Raw genomic sequence first — 12425 nt, forward strand, 5'->3', positions numbered from 1 at the left:
TATTTTTTGCACTCTTTCAGACCCCTATATTTATTGGTGTATAAATAAGAGGGGTTTTTTGTTTTATATTGTATCCAAGGAGGAAGTGAAATTCACTAAACTGTTATAAATAAAACAATTTGTTCAGTTCAGTGGTGTTATCATTGTGTCAAAAACAGAAGTAAAGAAATAAACATCAGTTCTGCATATTGGTTATCGGGCACATGCAACTGTTTGGTGCTGTACAGAACAGCGCTTTGCCTTCACACATTTGCTGAAAGTAGCAGCACATCATAATGAAACTAAAGCGGAATCCTGGAAATTTTCCTAAATTTACAAATCCCAACTGAACACTTTTGAAAAATCAATTTTTTCTGAAAAAGAGGATGTTTTGTCAATCATATACATTTTCCCCTCACACTGACTGACCGTGTAAGCATTGTGTGGCAGAATTGAGAGCTGTCAGCCAATAAGACACGAGTATTTCTACATATTTTCCTGTAAACTGTGTCTGATTGGTCTCGCCACCGTTCACTGAAAATAAAATACAACACTCCGTTCACTAAAGATACAAAATTACACCTCTGCAATCTTATTTTACTGACATAGTGACAAACAGCTTCAAGTGGAGAATTATTCGGGGCTAAAGGGAAAAATAATCTTTGACACTACAGCCCTGAATGCCCAGGCCAGGTTACTCCCCTGGTAGCGATCATTTTGACAAAGTACAATACTGTGAACTCTTGGTTGCATATTGAACTACACAAACTGGCAGAAAAAAGTGCGATCATTTGACATATGATTGCGACTTGAACTCCATGCTTTCTTCCATTCTCCACAATGCTTGTCTTATGTAGGGTCGCAGTGATGCTGGATCCCTGCGTCTCACGCCGTAAGCAGGGAAACACCATGAACATATGGCCGGTCCATGACAGGGATAACACACAGACATACACTCCTTCACACTTGTACTCACACCTATGGGCAATTTAAGCCACTTCTCCACTGCACGGTACGGCTTGACTTTACTTGGCTCGCATTACATTTCTGAGCTTGCTTTTCCATTGCAGTTTTGTGCCATCTTCCACTCGCCATCACGCACAAATAATGTTGTATTATCGAAGCCCTGTACAAATACACACTCAGGCCGTATTCCAAATGCCTCCCCTGTTCACTGAACATGGACCCTATTAAGGATGTAAAATAACGCCGTTCTAGACCCTACATAGTGCTCGATATGACGAAATTGGCTACACAGATACTAGTCCAGGCTCTTGTTATCTCAAAACTGGACTACTGCAACTCACTACTCCCGGGTCTCCCAGCCAGCGCCATCAAACCCCTTCAGATGACTCAGAATGCTGCAGCACGCCTCGTCTTCAACCAGCCCAAGAGCACCCATGTCACACCCCTCTTCATCTCCCCACTGGCTTCCTGTAGCTGCCCGCATCAAATTCAAGGCCTTGATGCTCACCTACAAGACCTTGTCTGGAACAGCACCCTCCTACCTCAACTCTCTCCTGAAGGCTTACGTTCCCTCATGCAATCTGCGATCGACCGAAGTTTAGTAGTTCCCACTCAGCGTGGCGCAAGGTCCCTTTCCAGAACCTTCACACTAACTGTTCCTCAGTGGTGGAATGAACTTACAACCTCAATCCGGACTGCAGAATCTCTCACCGTCTTCAAAAAACAGCTAAAGACCCACCTTTTCCGTGAACACCTAACCAACTCATTAAAAAAATAATAATTAAAAAAAAAAATTATAATAATTTTTGCACTTACACCTCTACTCTGTGCACTTTGCTTCTTCTGGAACTCAATTAATGGATCTTGTATGGTAGCACTACTTGTATTGTTCTCTGCTTGATGTATCGCTTTGCTTGTATTTTTTTCATTTGTAAGTCACTTTGGATAAAAGCATCTGCTAAATGAATAAATGTAAACGTTAATGTAAGTTGGATTTGGTTCGCGACAGGAGTGACTTTGATAAACGCCTGTTTGGAAATAGGTAACAAGCGAGATGTAAAAATCTAAGACAGAAATCTTTGTTGTAATTTTATCTGTAATGAGATAAATGATACTTTATTAATTTAAAATGATGTATTACCATATGCAAGCATTAAATGATTAAATTACGTTTAATCTTTTCAGTATTAAAGTATTACATTTATTCACGCACAATACAGAACCACTCGTTAAGGAGAATCCTTACTCCCTCAGCGCGTGGCTCACATTTAGTATCGGCTCGGCTAACTTGGACCCTCGACCGAGGTGGTACTAAAAAATAAAGTATAGTACCAGGTACTATCCATGGTGGAAAGCCCCCAAAAAGCGAGCACAGTCGAGTGGAACCGTGTGGTGAAAAAGTGTCACCGGACCCACATGTCTTTATATTGTTGGGGGGAAAAGGCGATTTGAACTCCGACATGATAAATATTTAATATAACTGCTAATCCAGCATGCAATTCTGTACCTTTTGTGGTCTCACGCACACACCAAATTCATGGTCTCTAAACAGAGTCTTGAATAACGCCACACTGGTTACACCTTAACAACTTCAGAGATGCTATGAACGCAGACTCGAATAATCAGTAATCACTTGAAGTATTGTGATTTTAGTTTAAAGTCAACTAATTGTGCAGCCTTACCATATAGATGTCTCAGGAGGTCAAAGTTTGGTGGTTTAAATACCCACTAGAGGTCTCTGTTAAAGTTTTTAAAGCATTTTATGTGCTTTTCCATAGTCAGGTAAGTGCCACTTTCAGAACTATCACATCTATAATGGAGAGATGTCATGTTTGTAACAATGGGTTTTCCTCATAAATGCGAAAATTAAAGTTAAATAAATATTTTAAATTTTCTATAGAGAGCCAACCCTTCTCCATTCGGTTTGTATTAATACTTCTGGTTTGTGCATTTTATTTCACAGAATTCCTACAAAGTATGTTGTCTCCCAAAAACTCCTTTTTTGTCACGTCCATAACACAGGTATATTTTGCTCATCTAAAATAGAAAATATGTGTATAGACTGATATTTTTCTGATGTCTGGACTCATCAGGGGGTTAGGAAAATTTCAAGTTTGGGCTGGACGATTCATCGGAAAGTAATTGTAACCGAAATTCAGAACCTCTAACCGACATAATTTCCCCTTGTCGATTATTTTGGCTTTTTAATCCTGTTACTACGTTCCCCTTAAGAACATACTAGTGCGTGTGCAGTCAGCGGCATGGAAGCAACATGGAGGCGGAATCAAACACAGAGTCAACTGAGCAACAGGTGCAGCTTGTACCAAAGAAAAAAGTAGTGTCCTTCATTTGGACGCATTTTGGCTTCAGTAAAGAAGACACCGAACAAAATGACGTCAAATGTAAACATTGCAGAAAAACTGTTTCAGCGACCAAAGGTACTAACACCAATCTGTTTCAACACTCGGAGCACAATCATGTTACCAAATATTAACAGTGCATGACTCAAAAAGAGAGACAGACAAGCGAACAGCAACAAGTGCCGATAACACAAGCATTTAAAAAAAAAATGCTACATAATATGAAAAGGATTCAAGAAGATGGAAAGAAATAACTGATGCCATTTATTACTACATCGCAAAAGATATGGCTCCCATAGCTACAGTGGGTTTAAACACCTCGTTAAAACTCGACAGAATATACACTGTGCCACTGCAACCATATTTTTCCCAAACTGCGCTGCCCAACATGTACAAAACATGTCATAAAAAGGTAGCTGCTGAACTGAAGACTGCACTTTGCAGCCATATCCGATCTCTGCTCAAATTAGGGTTGTCAAAAGTACCGGTACTTCGGTACCAAGTCGGTACTAAAAAGAAAAGTTGACAGTTCCAGATTTTCATAAGTACCGGTAGTACCAGGTCAACCCGGTACTGACGCGCTGCCTGACAGGTGGTCAGTCGGGAACTTTTCATGGGTGCACCGTGCAACAATAAGACATTGGAGCCAAAGCAGCAGCAGCTCCGCCAGGTCCCCATGGCTGCGTCCGAAACCTCATACTTACCTACTATATAGTAGGCGAAATACGTGCATTTCTCTCGGACGCTCGTTTTCCGCTTTCGGTTCTATTACACCGCTAAATGTGTAAAAGCCGCGCCCTTAAAATTTATGTGCGGATATATTAACCGTGCTTTCAGGAAGAGCGGCTGCTTACCCGCAGTATTTATTCAAGCAGTTCAAGCAGGTGAGTTTCAAATGATGGTAGTGGTTGCATTATGAATGCTGCAGCATACTTTAACTGGAGGGTAATATTGCAAGAAAACATCCTCGTTTTTGCTTACCTGATGTTAGAATACGGGCGTTTAACGCTAATACGGTCAGGAGTCCTTATTAACCATTTAATGCTTTTATTAACAACTTTTATTGGGGTAAAATAAATGGGAGGACATGATGGGGTTTACTAATTTTACACACCAGAGGCTTTTTGATGACAAATATATCTGAAATGTAGGTGTTAGAAAATAATAGATGTGTGGCTAGCACTGTTTATGTCTTTAATATCAGTCAGTCAGAAAAACATCTCTACTCGTCTGGATAACTCTAGTAGCTTTAATAATGAAATACTTGTATACAGAATCACATTTTTAAAAATACATTTTATATTGACATTTAACTTTATTAATAAAATAGTGTGTTGTTCAATTAGCATGTTTTTGCATTTTGCTTTGGTACCGAAATTGGCACAGAGTACCATGGAATTTTACTGCCATTGGTACTGACTACTGAAATTTTGGTACCATGACAAACCTAGCTCAAATAGGATGATAGTTTATATAGTTTAATAGTTTGTGTTTCCTTCAATTATTTTAAAATAAAAAAGATAAGAAATGCATGCTTTCATTAGAAAAAAAAATATTGCACGCACCTTTAATAGTTGAACATATTTACAGCACAAACCTTGTCAATAAACTATGTGGGCCAAAAAAAAAAAAAAAAAAAGCCCAAAAGCAAAATAACGGTTCATTAATCGTAATCGAGGTAAAATGTTCAATTAATTGAGATTTTGATTTTAGGTCATATCGTCTAGCCCTATTTCATGTTTTGACTGTAAAGGTCACATCCATAATGCAAGAATCGCTCGAGTTTGTTTTTGGATGAGAGTAGAGGCTTTTTTTCTTGAAAGCCTTCCAAACAACTTGGTGATGTAGGTGACTTCTGAGTTGTAGTTTTGTAAACTTTCTGACCCCAAGACGAAACTAACTTCCGCAATTCTCCAGCTCTGATCCTTGGAGATTTTTTGGGCCACTCGAACCATCTTCTTCACAGTGCGTTGAAACAATATAGACACGTGTCCAATTCCTGATTGATTCATATCATTTCCAGTTGACTGGAGCTTCTTAATTATTGCCCTGATGGTAGAAATGTGCATTTTCAATGCTTGTGCTATTTTCTTATAGCCACTTCCCATTTCGTGAAGCTCAACAACCTTTTGCCGCACATCACAGCTATATTCCTTGGTCTTACCCATTGTTATGAATGACTAAAGGAATTTGGCCTGTGTGTTTTTTTGAACCAGTAATGGTGTTGAGAGTGAAACACTAACATCCTCTCATGCTGAGCAGGAAAAGGTGCTTAAATGTCTGAGTTCTAAGTTACACAAACGTGATATCAGCAGAACATTAAGACAACTAACGTACTTTGCATACACTGATAGCACAGATGTGCCTCCCCTTGGCTAGGGACACCGAACTAGCCTAGTCTCGCATTACATAGCCAAAAAGTTTCATATTTTTTCGGTCTGGTAGTCCTGCAGTGATAACGCCCAAGGCAAGTTTTATTATAAATCCAACTTTTTGTCCTATTTTCACACTTTTTAAGCAGTTAGCCCTCACATGCAAAAAAAAATGGGGGGGGGGGGTTGTGCTCATTTTTGTAACTGGCAGCCACCCTCTTTTAAAACAGTGCCCCAGCCTGGTCCCCCCCAATGAAAATGCTCTAAACACACCTCTGTTGACGAAGTGATATGGAACTGTAATGCGGTCAAGTCCTGACTGGAACTACTTTAGACAACTGTTTGTCCAATTCCATAAGACTGATTGGACAAACAGTTGTCTAAAGTAGTTCCAGTTGTGTTCATGTAAAGTTTTAGTCTGAAGTTTATATTTGTAACACTCAGTTTGTGGATTTTATTTTACAGAAACGAAAAAAATGGCACTGAAAGTTTGCCCCCATCCGATTAATCGGAAAAAAATATTCGGCCAACTAATCGATTATGAAAATAATCATTAGTTGCAGCCCTAATTATAATAAACCACAGGATTTACACTGCAAGTGCGCAAATACAGCATATAATGACAATAAACTTAAATTAAACTAAACTTTTCAAGCAACTCGCACCAGTTTCCCCTGCCCCTTACACACAGTGGACTCAGTCACTTGACGATTTCGCCTCTGTCTGATGGTGACTGTGGTCACCATAAATAAAAGGTAACTTTGACAGACAGTGAACTGAAAAAAGTCATTGTCGGTGACTCTGGGTGTCTGCTAATGCTAGCGTGCGCATGACGTCATGCGCCGTCGACTAGAAAGCGGCTTATACTTCTGGTTAGTAAAGGTAAAAAAAAAACCCGCTAGTGATATATTTGAGTTGATATTACCTTTCTAAAATCCACACACAAGACGGTAGAGTACACAGTGTTTAGTGTAAGTGTACAGTACGTCATTTGGGACACAACTTTAGTATTTACTATCCGAAGCGTGTTTCCTGAACAGAAGTAATGAACGTAATGTGTAAATCTCCCCCGTGCCATGCGCAGACCAACTAATCGATAATGAGAATCATTGACAATGACTTTCATAATCGATTATTATCGATTAGTTGCTGCAGCTCTAGACTAAATACTAAAATCAGGGGCTGCGTTGGAAATCGCGTACTACCCTACTACACAGTAGGTGAAAAGCAGTACGCCCGAGGAGTAGTATGTCCGAGTTCAGTAGACGAGAAATACCCGGATGGCGTACTGCTTCCGGTGAGATTTTACAGTGTGCAACCGATGGACACTACGTGAGTCAGAAATCCCATAATGCAACGGGACCGGTACGGACGAGATCAGAAAATAATAGCAGAAGACAGCGCATCGGCTCTTTTTATGTATTAAACCTTGGTTAAACAGGACTTGTTTAACAATACCCGAATAAATCTTTAACTTGTTGAAGGTTTAAATAAGAAAACTGTTGTCACAGCGTTTGAAACCTTTTTTGTGATCTCCATCATGCCTCAGCCGGCCAAGCTAATTGTAACGAATTTACCTCAGCCTGTTAACCCCGCCCACATTACTAATTCAGTTAACTTTCCTGGTGTGCATTTTGCCATTAGTGCGATTGCTTTAATCTGGTGGTTCCTTGAGATTTTGGGGTTTATGATGATGTCTAAGGTCACATGACAATTCCAACATGGTGGATGTAGTATGACCGGGATTGTAGTCATACTACACACACACACACACGTACTGTTTCAACATCTGTGCAGTAGGTACTGTATCGAACGCAGTACATAATGTCACAGTACACGATTTCGGACGCAGCCAGGGCTTGTACAACGTGCTTGAAGTGACTAAATTTGGCTTTTTGAAATTGAACTACTGGAAAACCTTGAAAATAACCATGTTTAGCCAATTTATATCTACATATGATTAAAAAGTGCTTGAATTATAAAAAGTCAATAAATGCGAAATCGCTAAATAACTAAAGTTTATTTTCGATAGAACACAAATACAATCCTTTCTTTCAAAATATGACTCCCAGCTGCAGCCCCTCCCTATCATTTTGACAACGCCAGCTCCAGTCCACTTTTCAGACTCCTTTAGCGACCTTTTCCCCTTCAAAAAAGCACCTAGTGAAAAAGCACCTTTGGCCAAACCTTAGCTACTTTCCATAGAAGCACCTTTGGGCAAACATTAGCTACTTTCCATAGAAGAGAGTAGAGAGAGAAGAGAGTACAGCCCTGCGAGAGTGAGGTCCAGCTTTCCCCTCACAGGTACACTTCTCTCTGCATCTACTCAGTTCAGTGAATGGCAGTGAGCAGCACATTCATTTACATCTACCTTTCTCTCGGAGTGAATCATTTCAAATGTAAATATAGCAAAATCACAGTACAACCGTTGTCTTTAACTTATGTGTATGGTGGTTTTGTCAGAGGACATTGCGGTTATAAAATCAGGCTTTTAGCAGTGCAGAGCAGCAGCTTGGAAATGGTTTGGAAGTGACTGCTGGGTAACATGTAGTCTTAACTGGCTGTGTTTCAGTCACTATTTTATACTCACTCCACTGTCAGACAACAGAAACAGACAAATATGTAAATGAGAACAGCTTTATTGGCAATTTAGAAATTGGAAATTTAGTCCAGCCTGGCTGGAAAAGGCACCATATATAAATTTGCAGTGTTTTTTTTATTATTATTAGATTTTTGGAATTTAAAAAGAAGATATAAAAAATATATATGTTTGAATGACATCTCTCGTATAGTCCTTGAATACAAAATGTATATATATATATATATATATATATATATATATATATATATATATATATATATATACATACACACACATACACACACACACACACACACATATATATATTATATATATATATATATAGTGCTTGAAAAGTCCATGAAAGTCCTGAAATTTCATTACGAAACATCTGTACCCTGGAAAATCAGCTGTGTTTGATCATAAGCAAGTTCATTTCCAGATTCAGTTATTTATTCCTAATGTTTTGTTCATTCTTAGTACTCTGAGGACAGTTTCCATTTGCATGATTTCATTGCTCTAGGGAACAATAGATGAAATATGTGGCACACTGAATTAGTTGCTTGCCAATTGTATGCTTGTTCTTGAGTTTTTCCAACAGCCAGTTATACATTCTCATTAATAAAGCACTGAGAGGAAAACCTGGTTTGTCTGTTTTCATTTATATCTACGCATTTCTGTAAATTCTGTTCATTTTGTAGATTTCAATTATGAACACATACAATATTGCATGGCACTTGGTATCGTTACACTTCAGCTGGTATAGTATCCTTCGATATGTTTATGGTATCGTGACAACGCCATTTTGCAGGGTAACGATCAAGGCTAGGCAATAAGTGACAATATACACATATAAGGCATGGAATAATATAAACTAGTATGATGGCACAGTGAATGGATCACATTGGGAGAAGATTTGCAGCTTGAAATATGGACAACACACACTGGGTGAAAAATCTGAATATACATTACCTTTATTCCACATTGGAGTGCTGAACTATTAAAAGCTAAGAGCTATCCTCATAACAACCCAATTTAAAAAAAAAAAAAAAAAAAAAAAACATACAACCAATTTCTCTAACCACATCATTTAATACCTGAAATGCCACTACAGTCTTGTGTTATTTAATGTCCTCTTTTAATGAAGCAGATATCGTCCTACACCAACAAAAGAGATATTACAGTGTTCAGTTATGATCATGTTTTTTTCTAGCTATAGCACTGCATAATGTCTGTAGTTTAGTTAATAACAACCAAGGTTTTAAACCTTATTAAATGCCGCCAGCTCCACTTGCTGTGTTGACTGCACATCTTCTGATATTACAATAGAGAATTACCATCTACCTAGACCCAGTGATAAAAACAAACATGCACAATGACAAAGCAGTAAACAGACATGTAAACGATGGTTTAAAAACTAGGAGCAGGGAGACTGCAGCTGTTATGACTGGACGCGTGTCTAATCTGCCTTTTCTTCTCAACTCGAGCACAGGCTACATGATCACCAGCTAATGAGGAACATTAGCCTCGGCTGCTAGCGAGCCTGCTATGTCTGTAGTATGGGTGAATCAAATGAGAGATTTCACAGCATATGCCATCATTATAAGGCTTGCAGGGTTTTCTTACCTGGGCCGTCAGATGAAGACAGGGCAGGTGAATTGAGCTTTGGACGCTTTGCATTGGGAGGTCCCATATCCATGATGTTGTCAGCCATTCCGAGTAGGATATTTGCTGTATTGAGGCTTGTTTTCGTGATTAGGGAGCGGGGGGAGTAAGTTTTGGTGTCGCAGATCAGATCTTAGTGTTCGGGCAAAAACACACCTAAGTTAGTAACACTAGCGAGCACTACTAGCCTAGCCAGCTTAAAATGGCTCAAGAGACGAGCAACAGCGCCCCGCTTCGCCACTTCCATTCACCCCATGATAACTCCCCACCAGGTACCCTCATAATTATTCTTGTTTAGCTAAAAAAAAAGATTTCGGTCGTTTATTTAAAAAAAAAAAATAGAAAAACGCATAAAAAATAAATAAATAAAACAACGAAAAGAATCGAGTCTTTAACGCCTTACGTCATCGGTGTATCTCCAAAGGACCGATCAACTCCGAGTAAAAATAAATAGCTTCGAGACCCATTTCGGACTCTGGTAAAATGATCAATGACCGAAAATAATTTTCTACATGTACAGTTTTAACAAATCCAGCGCAGCATACATTGTACATGGCATGATGAGCGAAATTGTGAGAAGAAGCGCTTGCTGAAGGGGGAAATCAGATACACGGGGGTTTCCAGTAGACAAAAACGGCCCCATTTTAACGCCATCCATCAGAACAGGCCTCAAAATTCACCACATCTCTTCTACCTAGCACCACGAAGCTATACAGGTCCAATCTCAATCCCTCGCATCTATATAACTATTATTATACTCTACGAAATCCCGACTCTCGTCCGCGACAAGATGGCGGGTGTTGAATCCTTCTACACAAAAAGTTTTTTTTTTCTTTTCCAGGCAGACTGTGGAGGGGGAGGAGCCGTGCGGTCACGCCCATACTCTCGCGTCACAATACGCAAACTGGGGTAACCACAGAAATTCAGGAGAACCACCATAGAACCATACACATTAAACACTTGTTACAGCCCAGAGCCAGCACATTTACATAGAACCCACTATTTGATTTCGACACGGATTAATTAACATTTTTTAATCATTATTTTCATAATAAAAGCAATAAGAGCAATAGTCTGTAATCAAAGCATGAATCACATTTTCTTTTTTTCTTTTTCTTTTTTTAATCAAAAACCTAATATTTCTGTTATGTTTTCCCTGGTAATAATTCAATCATTCATCTTCAGCATGAACTTTATCCTCAGGGTTAATCCAGAGCCTACACCAGGAGCACTGGGACACACTCTGGATGGGACACCAGTCCATCCAGGACACCATGCTCACAATTTAGCATCGCTAATCAACCTACCATAATGTTTTTGGGTGAGAGGAAACCAGAAATTCTGGAGGAAACTCACACAGGCATGGGAAGAACACATGAAACAACACATAGACCTGAGCTCAAGATGAAACCAAAGATCCTGGAGCTAGTTATTTTATTTTATTTTTTATTTTTTTTATCTAAAAACTGCTAAATTGATACGTATTCACTGTGAATTGTACTTTTGCAGCAATTACAGATTTGAGTGGTCTCAGATGTATCTCTTTGAGCTTTGCACATTTTGATTTTGCCATTTTCTTCAATTTGTCAATACCAATTTTCTTCAAAGTAGACGTAGAACATTGGCGGACAGCAATTTTCAGGTCTTTTCAATTGGATTTAAGTCTTGGTTTTGATTTGGCAGTTGTAAAACACAAACCTTATTTTTTTTCAAGGAACCGTTTTGTAGTTTTTGCTCTCTGATTTGGCTCATTGTCCTACTGGAACGTATATATTTTTACCTAACTGCAGATGTCTTGCTGACTGGAATAGGTTGTCCTCAACAATTTGCTTATATGTGGCTCCATCCATGTTGTCTGTGATGACAACAAGCTTTCAATTTCCTCCTGATCAAAAGCAACCCTAGAGCATGATGCTACCACCAACATGTTTAATCACAGCAATGGTGTTACCTGGGTGTTGGGTTGTATCTGCTTTGCACATTATGTTTTGTCTTTACACTCAACTTTAGTCTCATCAAGCCACAATTATTTTTCCAAAAGCTCTCAGATGGTCTTTCTCAGAATTGGTTCCTTCTGGCCACTCTCCCATAGAGGCGAGATGTGTGAAGATCTGGTATTGCTGAGGTCTACTCTGCACAGGTTGTCCTGTTTCAGCCAGTGAGCTTTGTAACTCCTTCAGTATTGTAGCTGGACTCTTGGACACTTGCCCTTCTTGCACACTTAACTGAGAATTTCCCTTCTTGCTTGGTCTGGGTTGTACCATATTTTTCCAATTGTTATAATGGATTTCACAGTGCTTCTAAAAAGGTTAAAAAATCAGCTTTTCTGATGCTTTAATAACTTTCTCTATCTTTTTTCTCCTTCAACATATAGCTTCACGGACAGCTCCTTGGTCTTCAGTGACAGGAGGACTGATCTGAACTGTCATTTTAGCTATGAGACCTCTTAAAAATTAAACAGCTCTTGAAAATTAAATGCCAGTCATAATTTAGATTGCTAAA

At 39.0% G+C, this 12425-nt stretch overlaps 1 protein-coding gene across 2 annotated transcripts in view; it reads right to left on the reverse strand.

The window, feature by feature from the left end:
• Window positions 1-10840, reverse strand: part of crebbpb (CREB binding protein b) — a 99927-nt gene extending 89087 nt beyond the window's left edge. For both annotated transcript variants that reach the window (XM_053652818.1, XM_053652810.1), the window contains exon 1: window positions 9885-10840. In XM_053652818.1, the coding sequence (XP_053508793.1) occupies window positions 9885-9972 (88 nt within the window). In that variant the 5' untranslated portion in view covers window positions 9973-10840. The remainder of the gene's footprint in view (window positions 1-9884) is intronic.
• Window positions 10841-12425: the final 1585 nt, after the last annotated feature.

Source organism: Ictalurus furcatus, chromosome 2, assembly GCF_023375685.1.
Source record: "Ictalurus furcatus strain D&B chromosome 2, Billie_1.0, whole genome shotgun sequence".
Lineage (NCBI taxonomy): Eukaryota > Metazoa > Chordata > Actinopteri > Siluriformes > Ictaluridae > Ictalurus > Ictalurus furcatus.